Source organism: Etheostoma spectabile, chromosome 11 (genome assembly GCF_008692095.1).
Source record: "Etheostoma spectabile isolate EspeVRDwgs_2016 chromosome 11, UIUC_Espe_1.0, whole genome shotgun sequence".
In the NCBI taxonomy this organism is placed as follows: domain Eukaryota; kingdom Metazoa; phylum Chordata; class Actinopteri; order Perciformes; family Percidae; genus Etheostoma; species Etheostoma spectabile.
The window spans coordinates 18466776-18479199 of NC_045743.1; the positions used below are offsets into that span (position 1 = coordinate 18466776).

Genomic DNA, 12424 nt, shown 5'->3' on the forward strand with positions numbered 1-12424 from the left:
TGTGTGGAATCAATCATGTTATTTTGGGTAAATAAAAAGAACATTGATATAGGAAAACGGGTCAATTTGACCCAAGGACAACATGGGGGTTAAAGCTGTGGTCATTGGTTTTTGGCTACTCGGGGGCAGCACAACAAGCTGTCTGACCTTTATAGCGTTGACATGGCTTACATATAATCATCTGTTATTTTCATCCGCCTCTTTGGGTGATAAATGCCTACCAGCTTGTTACCTACGCCAGTGAGGCTAGGTTTTTGGTTCGGTTTGTCTGTGTGTCTGTCAGCAGGATCCAATTTTCATGAAACTTGGTGGGAGGGTGTAGGATGAGCCAAAGAAATACCCCATATGTTTTGTAGCTGATCCGAACAACAGGGCAGATAATTCCTTTTCACTTTCCTTACCATTGCAGGGTAGGGCATGGCCTCTGGTCTGTGCTCTCTGAGTGCCCTTCTAGTTACTGTGTCTGTGTGATGTTGTTTAGCTAGGTAGTGTACAATCAGAGTTTTTCCACTGCTGCTGGAAATAAGTTTGATGATAGCAGTGAGCTAAAAACAGTAAAGTTGTGGGCCGTAAAACCAAAACAATGAGCTGAAAGACGCTAGCAAAGAAACGCTCCATAGAGCTGAGGAGCACTGCAGTCGGGTGGGGATTCTCTGGGGGGTTGTCACTCCCAAATACTCTTACACATTGGCATGTTTTACATTGTTAACATGAACTTGAAAGAAAAAGGAAATCCCGCACACTCCCCTTGCTGCAGCATCCCCATTTATACAAGAAAAACTAACCTGCCATTTTATTTATATTTGGAAATACTCTTGACAAAGGTCCAGAGGGTCCAAAATGTTAGTTTTTTTTCATAAATAATGATGCTGCAGCAAGAGCAGTGTGCGGGAATTTCTCTTTCATCAAGTTCTTTTTTTTATCTATGCACTTTACTTGGATGTGTGAATTGTTTTTTCTTCAAAAGTTACATTGTTAATATCAAAATACCGACTTGCGTAGCTTCAAGTGAAGCCTGCACCCCCGTCCTGGTTTGCATCTGCATATACATTAGCTATGGATACAACACTGGTGGCATGTTGGGGGGCACTGTGATGACATTAATCCATAAAGCCTCACCTAAATGTTAGGAATGTTACAAGTCCGTTGCTCTTTATAATGTTCATGAAGTAAAATAACTGCAAACAAGCAACAATATGACTGACGAGTTCTATTTTGGTTTCTAGGTGTCTTCCTCTTGTGTTCCAGCAACAAACTACGAGCTGGTGAGTAACACTTTTTGGTCTGTTCTGTTTTAGTAATGGTTTCCATGCTGTACGTGCTCAGCAGGCATTACAGGGTCCTTCCTGGTGCAGAATTAGTGCAAACAGGGTTGGAAGGTAACAGCCTCCATCAGCTCCACTAACAAGGTAGTTACTATAGCGCAGAAGGGACCATTATCTGGAGGCCCCCTGAGACAAACTTGGGATTTAAGGCTATATAAATAAACCAGAATCTACTCGACTTAACCATTGTTTGGCAGTTGTTGTTTTTTTTTTCTATTTTGCTGAGATAAAAAAAGAAATTAGGATTGGGGTTTTGGATATACTGGCGGCTGTGTCAGGAAATCCAAAATCCTCTTAATAAGAAAGGTAAATAAGAAGCTGTGTCCTTGACTCTGCTGTCACGATGACGTCTTGTGGTGTTTGAGTCTGAGTATGAAGTGATTTTTGCGAGGGCAATAAAAACACGCTTTCTCTGTTGCCTTATTTGGTATTGGCATCAGGAGCCGTCTTAGACACGGAGATGATTTCCTCGCTCTCTTTCTCATATGTGGCGTGTTTAAATGGTTTTGGGTGCTCGTCAGCCCAAAGCAAATATCCCCCTGAACTTTTTTTTGACGCTCGCAGAGCAAATATTTCCCGAAACGTCTTGTTTTTCTTTCATAAAAGCTGCAGTGATCAAGCAAGAACATGTTATTATCCTCCGCAGATGCTTTCGCACCAGAGGCTTTCTACATGAACACATCTGTTTAAGATGTGCAAGATGTTCTTTCTCGCTAAAGGGCTGCTCTGGAACCGAGCTCTTTGGTTTCTGAAATGAACACCCCCCCCCCACATACACACACAGTAAATGTTGGCCTCCATATGACATGAACATGACACTTTCCTGACTTAGCCTGTAGTCTGTTAATGCTGCTCGTCTGCTGATGGCTCTGGCCGTTTGCTCTAATGACAATCATCTTCAAGTTGTAACAAGACAAACGTTGTCAGGGACGTTGTTTGCTTGCGTTGACTTATTTTTCACTGAGTCAGCGCAAACACAGAGTAGAATCTGTTCTTCCCCATCAATCATCCGTTTGAATAGACCCGATCACGGTGGTTGTTGACAATTACTGATAGAAAACTCCTGCATCCTGTCAGTAAAATGTAACAGGGGCGAGAAACAACTGAGTATACTCTCATCTTATTCATCTAAAATGCGTGTTTGATGCTTTCGTATGTCAACCCTTTCACTATCGTGAATTTACTGTACCTATTGGGTCACAGACTAAAGAAAACGACACCATCCAAACTAGCAGTCAGTCCCACCGACTGTGGGAGATTTGGTTTATCGAAGGTGCCAGCAAAGATAAGATTAGAAGTTAAGATAAGAAAACCTTTATTTGTCCCACAAAAGCAGCCCCGTATATAAAAAAAAAGCATATTTTACACTTCAGACAGTTAGGGTTGAAAATTATAACAGAAATGAACGAGTTTCACTCCTCTCCTTTTGTCTACCTGGAAGTGATTTCTGTGTTGCGGTGATGTCACTGTAATTAAGTCCATAGAAGGTTGTAGAAGCCGCAGGGCATCTGCCTCTATTTTATCTCTTTTGTCTTGGCTTGCCAACCGGAGTTTTCCCAGAGGCTTTTGTGGCTGCATTAAAGGTGCTGATTGCTCTCATAAATGCTGATCAGCTGAGGTGTAAAACATTTGCTGGTGTACCTTTTACCACCGAGGAAAAAACTGGCTTAAAAGGCTAAAAACGGTCATGCTGTCTGGTATAGCCTAATAAATGTGGCCATTGATGAAATATGAGAATTAGTAATAATAATATAGGTATGGACTGAACACAGGTTGCTTGATTGCACCTGAAGCTGGGTTAGGGTGTTAAGCTGCTGTGCTTTATTTCAGTTGTCTGATTAAGTGACTCTACGTGTGCATACAGCATGTGTCGCCCAGTATGTGTCACCCCTCTGGCCGTGGCTCCGTTTGACAGGAAGTGGAGGATGCTGTTTGTGTTTGTGTGTGGACGTGCGAGTGTGCATGCCCACGAGCGAGACAGTGTTCCCAGCAGCAGCACCCCAGCCTGAGGTGTGTGTCGGTTCCCTTCAGCACCTTGTTTGGTGGATTCCTTCCTTCACAGTCTGAGGCCAGTATGATTTACCGCCCCACTCAGGTGGAGACTGATTGCAACATCGACCATATGTTAAGTTAGTCGGAGAAAAACAACTTTTTCTTATGAGAATCCAAACATTCCACTCAGACGAGCTACAAAAAATACACCGCTTTATTACCGGATGATAATGTTCCCTTCTGAATGACATGAACATCTGATATTTTCATGCAGCTGTTTCTCAGCATAAGAATAACAAGTGCTTCCTTTTGATTCCACTGCTTTTATTGGCCTAGGACATGCACTTTACTGTTTTTTAGTTAGTTTTTAACACAATTTAACGATATAATAAACCATATTCTTGCATGAAAAATGTCTATAAACGACTACACCTATGTTATGTTTAGTAGTGTACTGACATTATCCCCAATGTTTCCAGCAATGTTCAAACCCAGAGAATTCTGTGATTTTTTTAATCGTTGACACAGGATGTTCTGTTCGGTTGTCTATATAACTGCAGTCACATAACCTTTGACGCCTCAAAAAGGGCAAAAGCCAAGACTTGATAGCCATGCTGAAGGCAAAACCATAAAGTTTGCTGATCCGTTGGGTACAGACCACATCAGAGCCTAGGCGCTGGCGCCCACGTCTGGACGACATTGAGCCCCCCCACAGGTGCCACCCAATGGGCTTCGGTCCGCCCTGGATCAGGGTCCCACAGTTTGGATTTGGAAGCGACCAATAATAATTGTCTTACTTTGTTCAAATGCCGGACAGACCAGCAGTCCAACCTAGTCACAAGACTTTCAAAATCTCAGAATGACTCGACTGCTCACTATGAAACATTTTTTTAACGTTGACGTGACCGTGCCCAACCTATTCTGATTTCAGATGAAGTGTACTGCTTGCAAAATTAAGAGTGGAAGAAGAAATGAAGAAGTGAATGATCGCAACATTCGTTAAAAAACATGCAAGAACTCAGTGCGCACTGCCCCCCCCCCCGTACTAGTCCTCGTACAAACAACTCCTTCAGCTTTGATCAAACGTAGATGATTGAACTCACTGCAAGAACTTGGACTTTAAATCGTATCACACATCAATGTCTGTTCCTAGGTTCCACAGCTTCGGTAAATGACAGAAATAAGGCACTCACAGCATGCACACAAGTGAAATGAATGTAATTATGAAATTAACGGCCTCTTAGTCCTGATGTAAATATAGTAAGCCACTAGTTATTAACTATGGAGTCAAGGGAATGAATTTGGAAGCAGCCCATCGTGGGAAGGGGATGCCAACTGTCAGCTCATTTATTGTAATTGATAATGCGTGGTTGGAAGATCCCATCCAGCGGCGATGATGATGATGATGACAGAAGTGAGTACCCCCTACCAGACCCCTGCACTTGGACGTGCACGGCGTGCTGTGGAGCGTGCTGGGAGCATTCCTCAGACGTGCCCTCATGACGAGCCAGCTCTGCCGGGAATAGTTTTTTTTAATTTTTTTGCACAAACAAAGGCTGGATGACGGGACTGAGGGAGAGCGAGAGAGATTTTAGGTATTGTGGTGAGGTAGACTGCACATCTGAACAAATGCCCCCCAGAAACACACAGAAGGAATGCATGCACACACAGGCAAAGATATGCACACACACTCGGAAAAGCATAAACCTCTAACGCATACGTCATTCAACTTCTTATTTTTGTTCTGTAGGTCTTGTGTAGTGGGGGAGCAGGGCCAGGACATTGCTGAGTAATGAGTAACTGCAGGGCAGAGATGGTCTACATGTGGTCCAATTAGCACTGTGTTTAGAACCAAACATATTTCCCCGATGTGCCCTGTATTATGCTGTGTATACAAGCACCAATCAGGCGTCCTCTAATGGTGTACAGTATGATCCCAGATCCCTGGGAATGTACAGACTAGACCGTTAGAAACCTGTCTAATATTGAACTTGAGCGGTGTGTCCTGTGTGTCCCTTGCCAGCTAGCGGGTTTTGGGATGGCGGATGAATATGGAGCGGTTACCCCAGTTCATACAAACGAAAATGTACAATTTCTTTTTTTTTTTTTAAAGAATATCCCCATTATGGAGGAGCCGTGGGCATCCTGCGTTATGGTGACTTATGTGTTCTGCGAGATGATCCAGCATTTTTCAGTCTGTATGTACCAAGGTTATTATAGTAACCTATATTTTTACAGGTTATTATTGCTCTATAAAAGATTTTGACAAACATGAAAACTAAGGACTTTTACTCAATCATTTTATTTTATTTTAGTTAGTTTTGCAAACAGACATTACAGTTTTAGTTTAGGTATCGTTTTTTTGTAATGCCTTGTTTTTTCATTCTTATTTCAGTTAACGTTTTTTACCACCTAGTTTTTGTTATTTTGTTCGATTTTGTTAACGATTATAACCTCGGAATGTGTATATATATATTTAACAGTATATATATTCAGGCTGTTCTCATAAACCATTTGTACATATAGCTACGAAAAGTAAAGCACTGTGTATGTATCCCACTGTGGATGTATCCCACTGTGGATGTATCCCACTGTGGATGTATCCCACTGTGGATGTATCCCACTGTGGATGTATCCCACTGTGGATGTATCCCACTGTGGATGTATCCCACTGTGTATGTATTGCTGTTAGCACCACAGTGACTGCTGGCAATGTGTCATAAAACACAGGGCTTTCAAGGAGTAGAGACTTTTACCCGGGAAACCCGTTGTTATGTCCCAGAAGTGTTTTAATCCAGACCACGATTGGTGCCTAAACTAGCACCAGCCTCTGAAAGCAGCTCACCCTGCTCTGTAGCTGGCTCCCAGGGACATTTTTATTTAACTGTAAAGACGCTAATTAACTGTCATGTTACCAGTCGTCATGTGACCGCCCGGTCACTGTAATTTCATAGGATATCATATTGTTGTCATATTTTTGTACAGTATCATACAAAGCTGTTCTTGAGAATGTGTTGATCTACTACAGAAGACCTAAGGGTGCTCTACAAAAGACTGGACGTCATGGTCAGTTTCTCCCTGCAGGCGTCCACTTCGGCTAAGACGGAGGACAAAGAGAGAGAGCGACTTAAACACTGGGTTAAAGTGAAAAGGTCACTTTGATGCATTTGTTTCTATCTTGTCTGACACAATTCATTATCCAAATGCAACCCAACCCCCACTCTTCCATTAATCAACAGGACTTTCCTTAGAGATTTACTCAAAATAGGCAATTAGTTAATTGATCTCTGATGCCGAGAAAGCACTGCACATTTTTTTCCTTTAAAAAAACCTGAAAATAATCTTAAAGCTCACCTCTTTCTTTTACTTTTTATTTCTGAAACGTGTAGTTTGGGCAGTTCATGTCCTTGTTTTCATGCATTGTCCAATTTGTTTGCTGAATTACAAGCAAACAGTGGCTTGTAAACTGCAGTTTTATGAAGACATCCCACCATGCTTTGCAGTTAAGAGAGTGAAAGGACTGGGATTGGTCTATGACCTGTTTTCATAATGGACTACTACACGCGATGCTGTCATTAACCCTCTCCAGTCTTCTTGCCAGTGTCAGGAAGAACAGTATGAAAAACATTGGTTCAAACAGTAGTCACGTTCAGCCTGCTTAGTTATGTCAGGCTTTCCAGACTCTAGTATCTGCCGGTTATCAGACCCCAACTTCAACCCTTGCATTTTGGTGGGTATCCTATTGTCGGTTGAGGTCTTTTTTCTAATAAACAGCAGCTTCTGAGACTTTTGACGGTGACGTGTTTTAGTGCCACCTTAGTCTCGCATTGCCAGACCTTCCTCCACGGGTCTGGGTAGTCCACACAGCCTTCTGGGATGGGATTTAAACTTGCTCTGGTTTACTGGTCTTTCTTTAAACCAATCATAATTGTCTTGGGCAACGCTCTGTGCCAGACGGAGCCACGGTGCCGCTCCAAAATGACCTCTGTAAGAAACTTTTGGTGGAACAAGTGTACATTCAAACGTAGATTTAGTCGTCAACAGAAAACTCCGATTGGACAGATAGTCTAGCTAGCTGTCTGGATTTACCCTGCAGAGACCTGAGGACCAGGTAACCATAGTCCTCAGATTGGACAGATAGTCTAGCTAGCTGTCTGGATTTACCCTGCAGAGACCTGAGGACCAGGTAACCATAGTCCTCAGATTGGACAGATAGTCTAGCTAGCGTTGGATTTACCCTGCAGAGACTGAGGACAGGTAACCATGTCCTCAGATTGGACAGATAGTCTAGCTAGCTGTCTGGATTTACCCTGCAGAGATCTGAGGACCAGGTAACCATAGTCCTCAGATTGGACAGATAGTCTAGCTAGCGGCTGGATTTACCTGCAGAGACCGAGGACAGGTAACCATAGTCCTCAGATTGGACAGTGTCTAGCTAGCTGTCTGGATTACCTGCAGAGATCTGAGGACCAGGTAACCAAGTCCTCAGATTGGACAGATAGTCTAGCTAGCTGTCTGGATTTACCCTGTAGAGATCTGAGGACCAGGTAACCATAGTCCCAGATTGGACAATAGTCTAGCCAGCTGTCTGATTTACCCTGCAGAGATCTGAGGACCAGTAACCATAGTCCTCAGATTGGACAGATAGTCTAGCTAGCTGTCTGGTTTTACCCTGCAGAGATCTGAGGACCAGGTAACATAGTCCTCAGATTGACAGATAGTCTAGCTAGCTGTCTGGATTTCATGCAGAGATCTGAGGACCAGGTAACCATAGTCCTCAGATTGGACAGATAGTCTAGCCAGCTGTCTGGATTTACCCTGCAGAGATCTGAGGAGCAGTCATTGATATAGACTAGTGCCACCTAAGCTTTACTAATACTTTGCTCACCTACACTTAAAGAGACAGCCTCGACAGAAAAACAACAGCATTGGTTTGTTACCTGACGAACGTTGGATGCAAATGGTAGTTGTCTCTCAGTTGCAAAGGCAAAGTAGTATGACGCAGGTACAGAAACAGTGTCTTAGGCTGGTTAGGTGGTTATCTGTACAGTGAGACTTCCTACCAACTGTCACTGTTGGTTTCTTGTAGCCATGACAACAATCTTTCCCTGAAGTAATTAAGGAATTTTCAGCCATATAACAGCGTGGCTCAAGGTAAAGGCTCCATGTGCCAAACATCAGCATCCTTCCTCAGAGCACAGCTGTGCCTAAGTGAAGCCTCACAGTGCTGCTACTGCAGCTGTCGACTCTTCAGGTTTGTTCTACTGCAGCACGGACGCAGACAGCTGCAGACATGATGTAAGCAGTGGTGGAATGTAACTAAGTACTTTTACTCAAGTACTGTACTACGTATTTCAAATGTTGAGGTAGCCTTGTACTTTTATTGAGTCTATTCTTTTCATGCCACTTTCTACTTCTACTCCGATACATTTCTGAGAGACATATTTTACTTTGTACTCCACTACATTTATCTGACAGATTTAGTTACTAGTTACTTTAGTTACTCATCATTATCTGACAGCTTTAGTTACTAGTTACTTTAGACTAGTTACTTGTTAGTTACTCCACTACATTTATCTGACAGCTTTAGTTACTAGTTACTTTAGTTACTCACTACATTATCTGACAGCTTAGTTACTAGTACTTTAGTTATCGTACTTTAGTTACTTCTTAAATTACCAGACAGCTTTAGTTACTAGTACTTTAGTTACTCCACTACTTATCTGCAGCTTAGTTACTAGTTATTAGTACTCACTACATTATCTGACAGCTTTAGTTACTAGTTACTTTAGTAATTACTAGTACTTTAGTTACTCTTACATTCAACAGACAGCTTTAATTTAGGTACTTTAGTTACTCCACTAGTTATTGCAGCTTAGTTCTAGTTCTTAGTACTCTACATTCTCTGACAGTTTTAGTTAGTTACTTTATCGTTACTTTAGTTACTCATCTACATTCATCTGACACGCTTTAGTACTAGTTACTTTAGTTACTAGTTGCTTAGTTACTCCCATCTATCTGTCAATTTTAGTACTAGTTACTTTACTACTAGTTACTTTAGTTACTCCTCTACATTCACTGACAGCTTTAGTTACTAGTTATTAGTTCTAGTACTTAGTAATCCTCTACATTCATCTGACAGCTTTAGTTACTAGTTACTTTAGTTACTAGTTCAACATCAAGTAGAAGAGCATTTGTTCTGATTGTATTTGACTGGAAAAGACAGACAAAGATGAATTATAAAGGCATGTGTAGTAATAGCCTCTTTGAAAAAAAATGTAATTTTATCTTCTGTAGAGCACGCTGGCCACACGGACGCAGCGAGCATGGATCGGACTTCAGTCTGTTGCTGTGCCTGACGGGATCCTCCTAACCCACAGATCTCAAGACAGTCTAGTGGTTCATTTTTGTCATGGCAGTTTGAAAGGCAATGACTTACTGTACAACCTATTTTGTTGCGTAAGCTATATCTACATTGCACACATTTGTTTGGATTGCATAATGTACAGAACATCTGAGATTTAACATTCCTGAGGAATTCAAGTCAAGCTGAAGAAATGAAAAACAAACATTGCAGTGATAAATTAATAGCAGTAGTGTAGATAAGGCTTGCACAATTTCTTTTCACTTTTTTTAGGGTTATTTTCATGATATTTACCATATTTGGACATATGCAGAGTTGAAATATTAAAAAGAGGAGGAGAAAAAAGTGAGTTGTTTAGGTTTGAGTGTGTGTGGGTGTGACTGAGAAGACCCTCTCCACACACACACACACACACACACACACACACACACACACACACACACACACACACACACACACACACACACACACACACGAGGAGTAAAAATCCCTGGCAGATGCCCAAAGTCTCTCTGCAGAGTCTCTTCTCTCTCACATGTTGCCGAAGGCTTTTGGTTACATAACAGAATGAGCGGTCTGGTCGTATCAGCAGGAGCAGGGACATGGACAGGGACATGGACAGGAGCAGGGACATGGACAGGGACAGGAACACGGTCAGAGACGGACAGGGACACAGACAGGCCTGGGGACAAACACAGAGAAGGTGGTTTACAGTCACTGACGGCTCAGTGGTGTTTCCCACAGCGGAGACTGTCCATTCTGTCCTCTCATCTGGTCCTGAGGGATCCCTGGTATTTTACAAGCCCCTCTACCCCAAGAGGGAACGGGAACAAGCATACACACTCCAGGCCCATCACTAACCCCAACCCTGGATGCACAGAGGCCCACCCAGTCCCATCACTAACCCCAACCCAGGATACATACAGGCCCACCCAGCCCCTCCTGCCCCAGCACTCTGTTTACATTTCTGGGACATGGCTGTGTGAAAGCTGCAGATGAAGGGCCCCAGAGCATGAGAGAGGAACAGCGTGTGTGTCTGTGTCTGTGTGTCTGTGTGTCTGTGTGTGTGTGTGTGTGTGTGTGTTATTGAGACTAATGAAGACAAATATTTTTGTAAGTATTGTAGAAGGTGTTATGAGTAGGCTGCGTTATTGATTTTACAAAATGCAGTTGTCCATATGGCTTATTCAAGGGAAATTGTGATTAAAAATAACAACTCGAGTTTTCTTTTATACATTTGATGTTTTGACAACTCCCAGAGTTATCCTTCCCATCCAGATCCAATGCTACCACATCTTTAAATTCCTTTTAGTAGTAGTCCTTTTGGTGCCTTATCCTTGTTTTGTCTGGTAAATTTAGCTAATTGTACAGACGGCTAAAAGCGGAAGGGGGGGGGGGGGGGCCACGGGTAACGCTAACGGAAGTGTAGCTAACGTTACGAATGGCCGCTGTTCTGACTCCGGTGTCTGGGTCTGTTTCCTGACGGTCAGTAAACTGCCGTTAGCGTCCTTAGCCCCGGAGTTAAGTGCTGACCGGGATGGTTGCTAGCTGGCTGGGGGCTGACTTGGTGGATTGTTCCCCGGGGCTGTAATGATAGTGGAGGGCTGCTAGCTGGCTGGGGGCTGACTGGGGATGTGTCCCCGGGGTTTGAATGATAGTGGATGAATGCTAGCTGGCTGGGGGCTGACTGTGGAGGTTGTCCCGGGTGCTGTAATGATAGTGGATGGCTGCTAGCTGGCTGGGGGCTGACTGTGGATGTGTCCCCAGGGTTGTAATGATAGTGGATGGCTGCTAGCTGGCTGGGGGCTGACTGGGGATGGTCCCAGGGTTGTAATGATAGTGGATGATGCTAGCTGGCTGGTGGCTGACTGTGGATGTGTCCCGGGGTTGTAATGATAGTGGATGGGCTCTAGGGCTGGGGGGGTGACTGTGGATGTGTCCCCGGGGTTGTAATGATAGTGGAGAATGCTAGCTGGCTGGGGCTGACTGTGGGGTGTCCCCGGGGCTTGTAATGATAGGGATGGCTGCTAGCTGGCTGGGGCTGACTGTGGATGTGTCCAGGGTTGTAATGATAGTGGATGAATGCTAGCTGGCTGGGGGCTGACTGTGGATGTGTCCCCGGGGCTGTAATGATAGTGGATGGTTGCTAGCTGGCTGGGGGCTGACTGTGGATGTGTCCCTGGGGCTGTAATGATAGTGGATGGCTGCTAGCTGGCTGGGGGCTGACTGTGGAGGTGTCCCTGGGGCTGTTGTCAGCTCTCATCCCGACTGAAGCCTTGCAGCACCGGGAGACTGAGGCAGAAGACAAGGGTGTGCTAGCTAGTTAAATTACCTTTAGATTAGTCATCTATCTATACAGTTAACATTACTGATGAATATGTGGGTTAGCCCAGAGTTGTTAACCGTGGTCAAAACAATCATACTAAAAATAAATAAGTGTGTTGAACGATGTTGTAATCTTACGTTACCCACCAAGAATTACATTAGCATTAGCTACTTGTCAAGCAGCACCTTTACAGTAGGCACCAACGCACTTTTGCTCTTTGTTCCCCCTACTGCTTGGGAAGGGAATTGTTGCCAATATTCTTATGTGTCATTCCAAGGAGTTAATGAACCACTGAAAGGATTTTACTGAGGGACCACCCCCTCAAAAAAGAAAAAGAATCGAGGTTTGTATCAAATTGTGGGTCAAAAATCGTGAACCAAACCGAACCAAAGTTCGGTGTATCATTACAGCCCTAGC

General features: G+C 43.5%; 1 protein-coding gene across 9 annotated transcripts in view; it reads left to right on the forward strand.

Annotated features, from left to right (window-relative positions):
- The window catches only part of tns1b (tensin 1b), a 231673-nt gene that overhangs the window by 126038 nt on the left and 93211 nt on the right, over positions 1 to 12424 (forward strand). For all 9 annotated transcript variants that reach the window (XM_032528897.1, XM_032528887.1, XM_032528891.1 and 6 more), the window contains one exon: positions 1227 to 1265. In XM_032528897.1, the coding sequence (XP_032384788.1) occupies positions 1227 to 1265 (39 nt within the window). The remainder of the gene's footprint in view (positions 1 to 1226; positions 1266 to 12424) is intronic.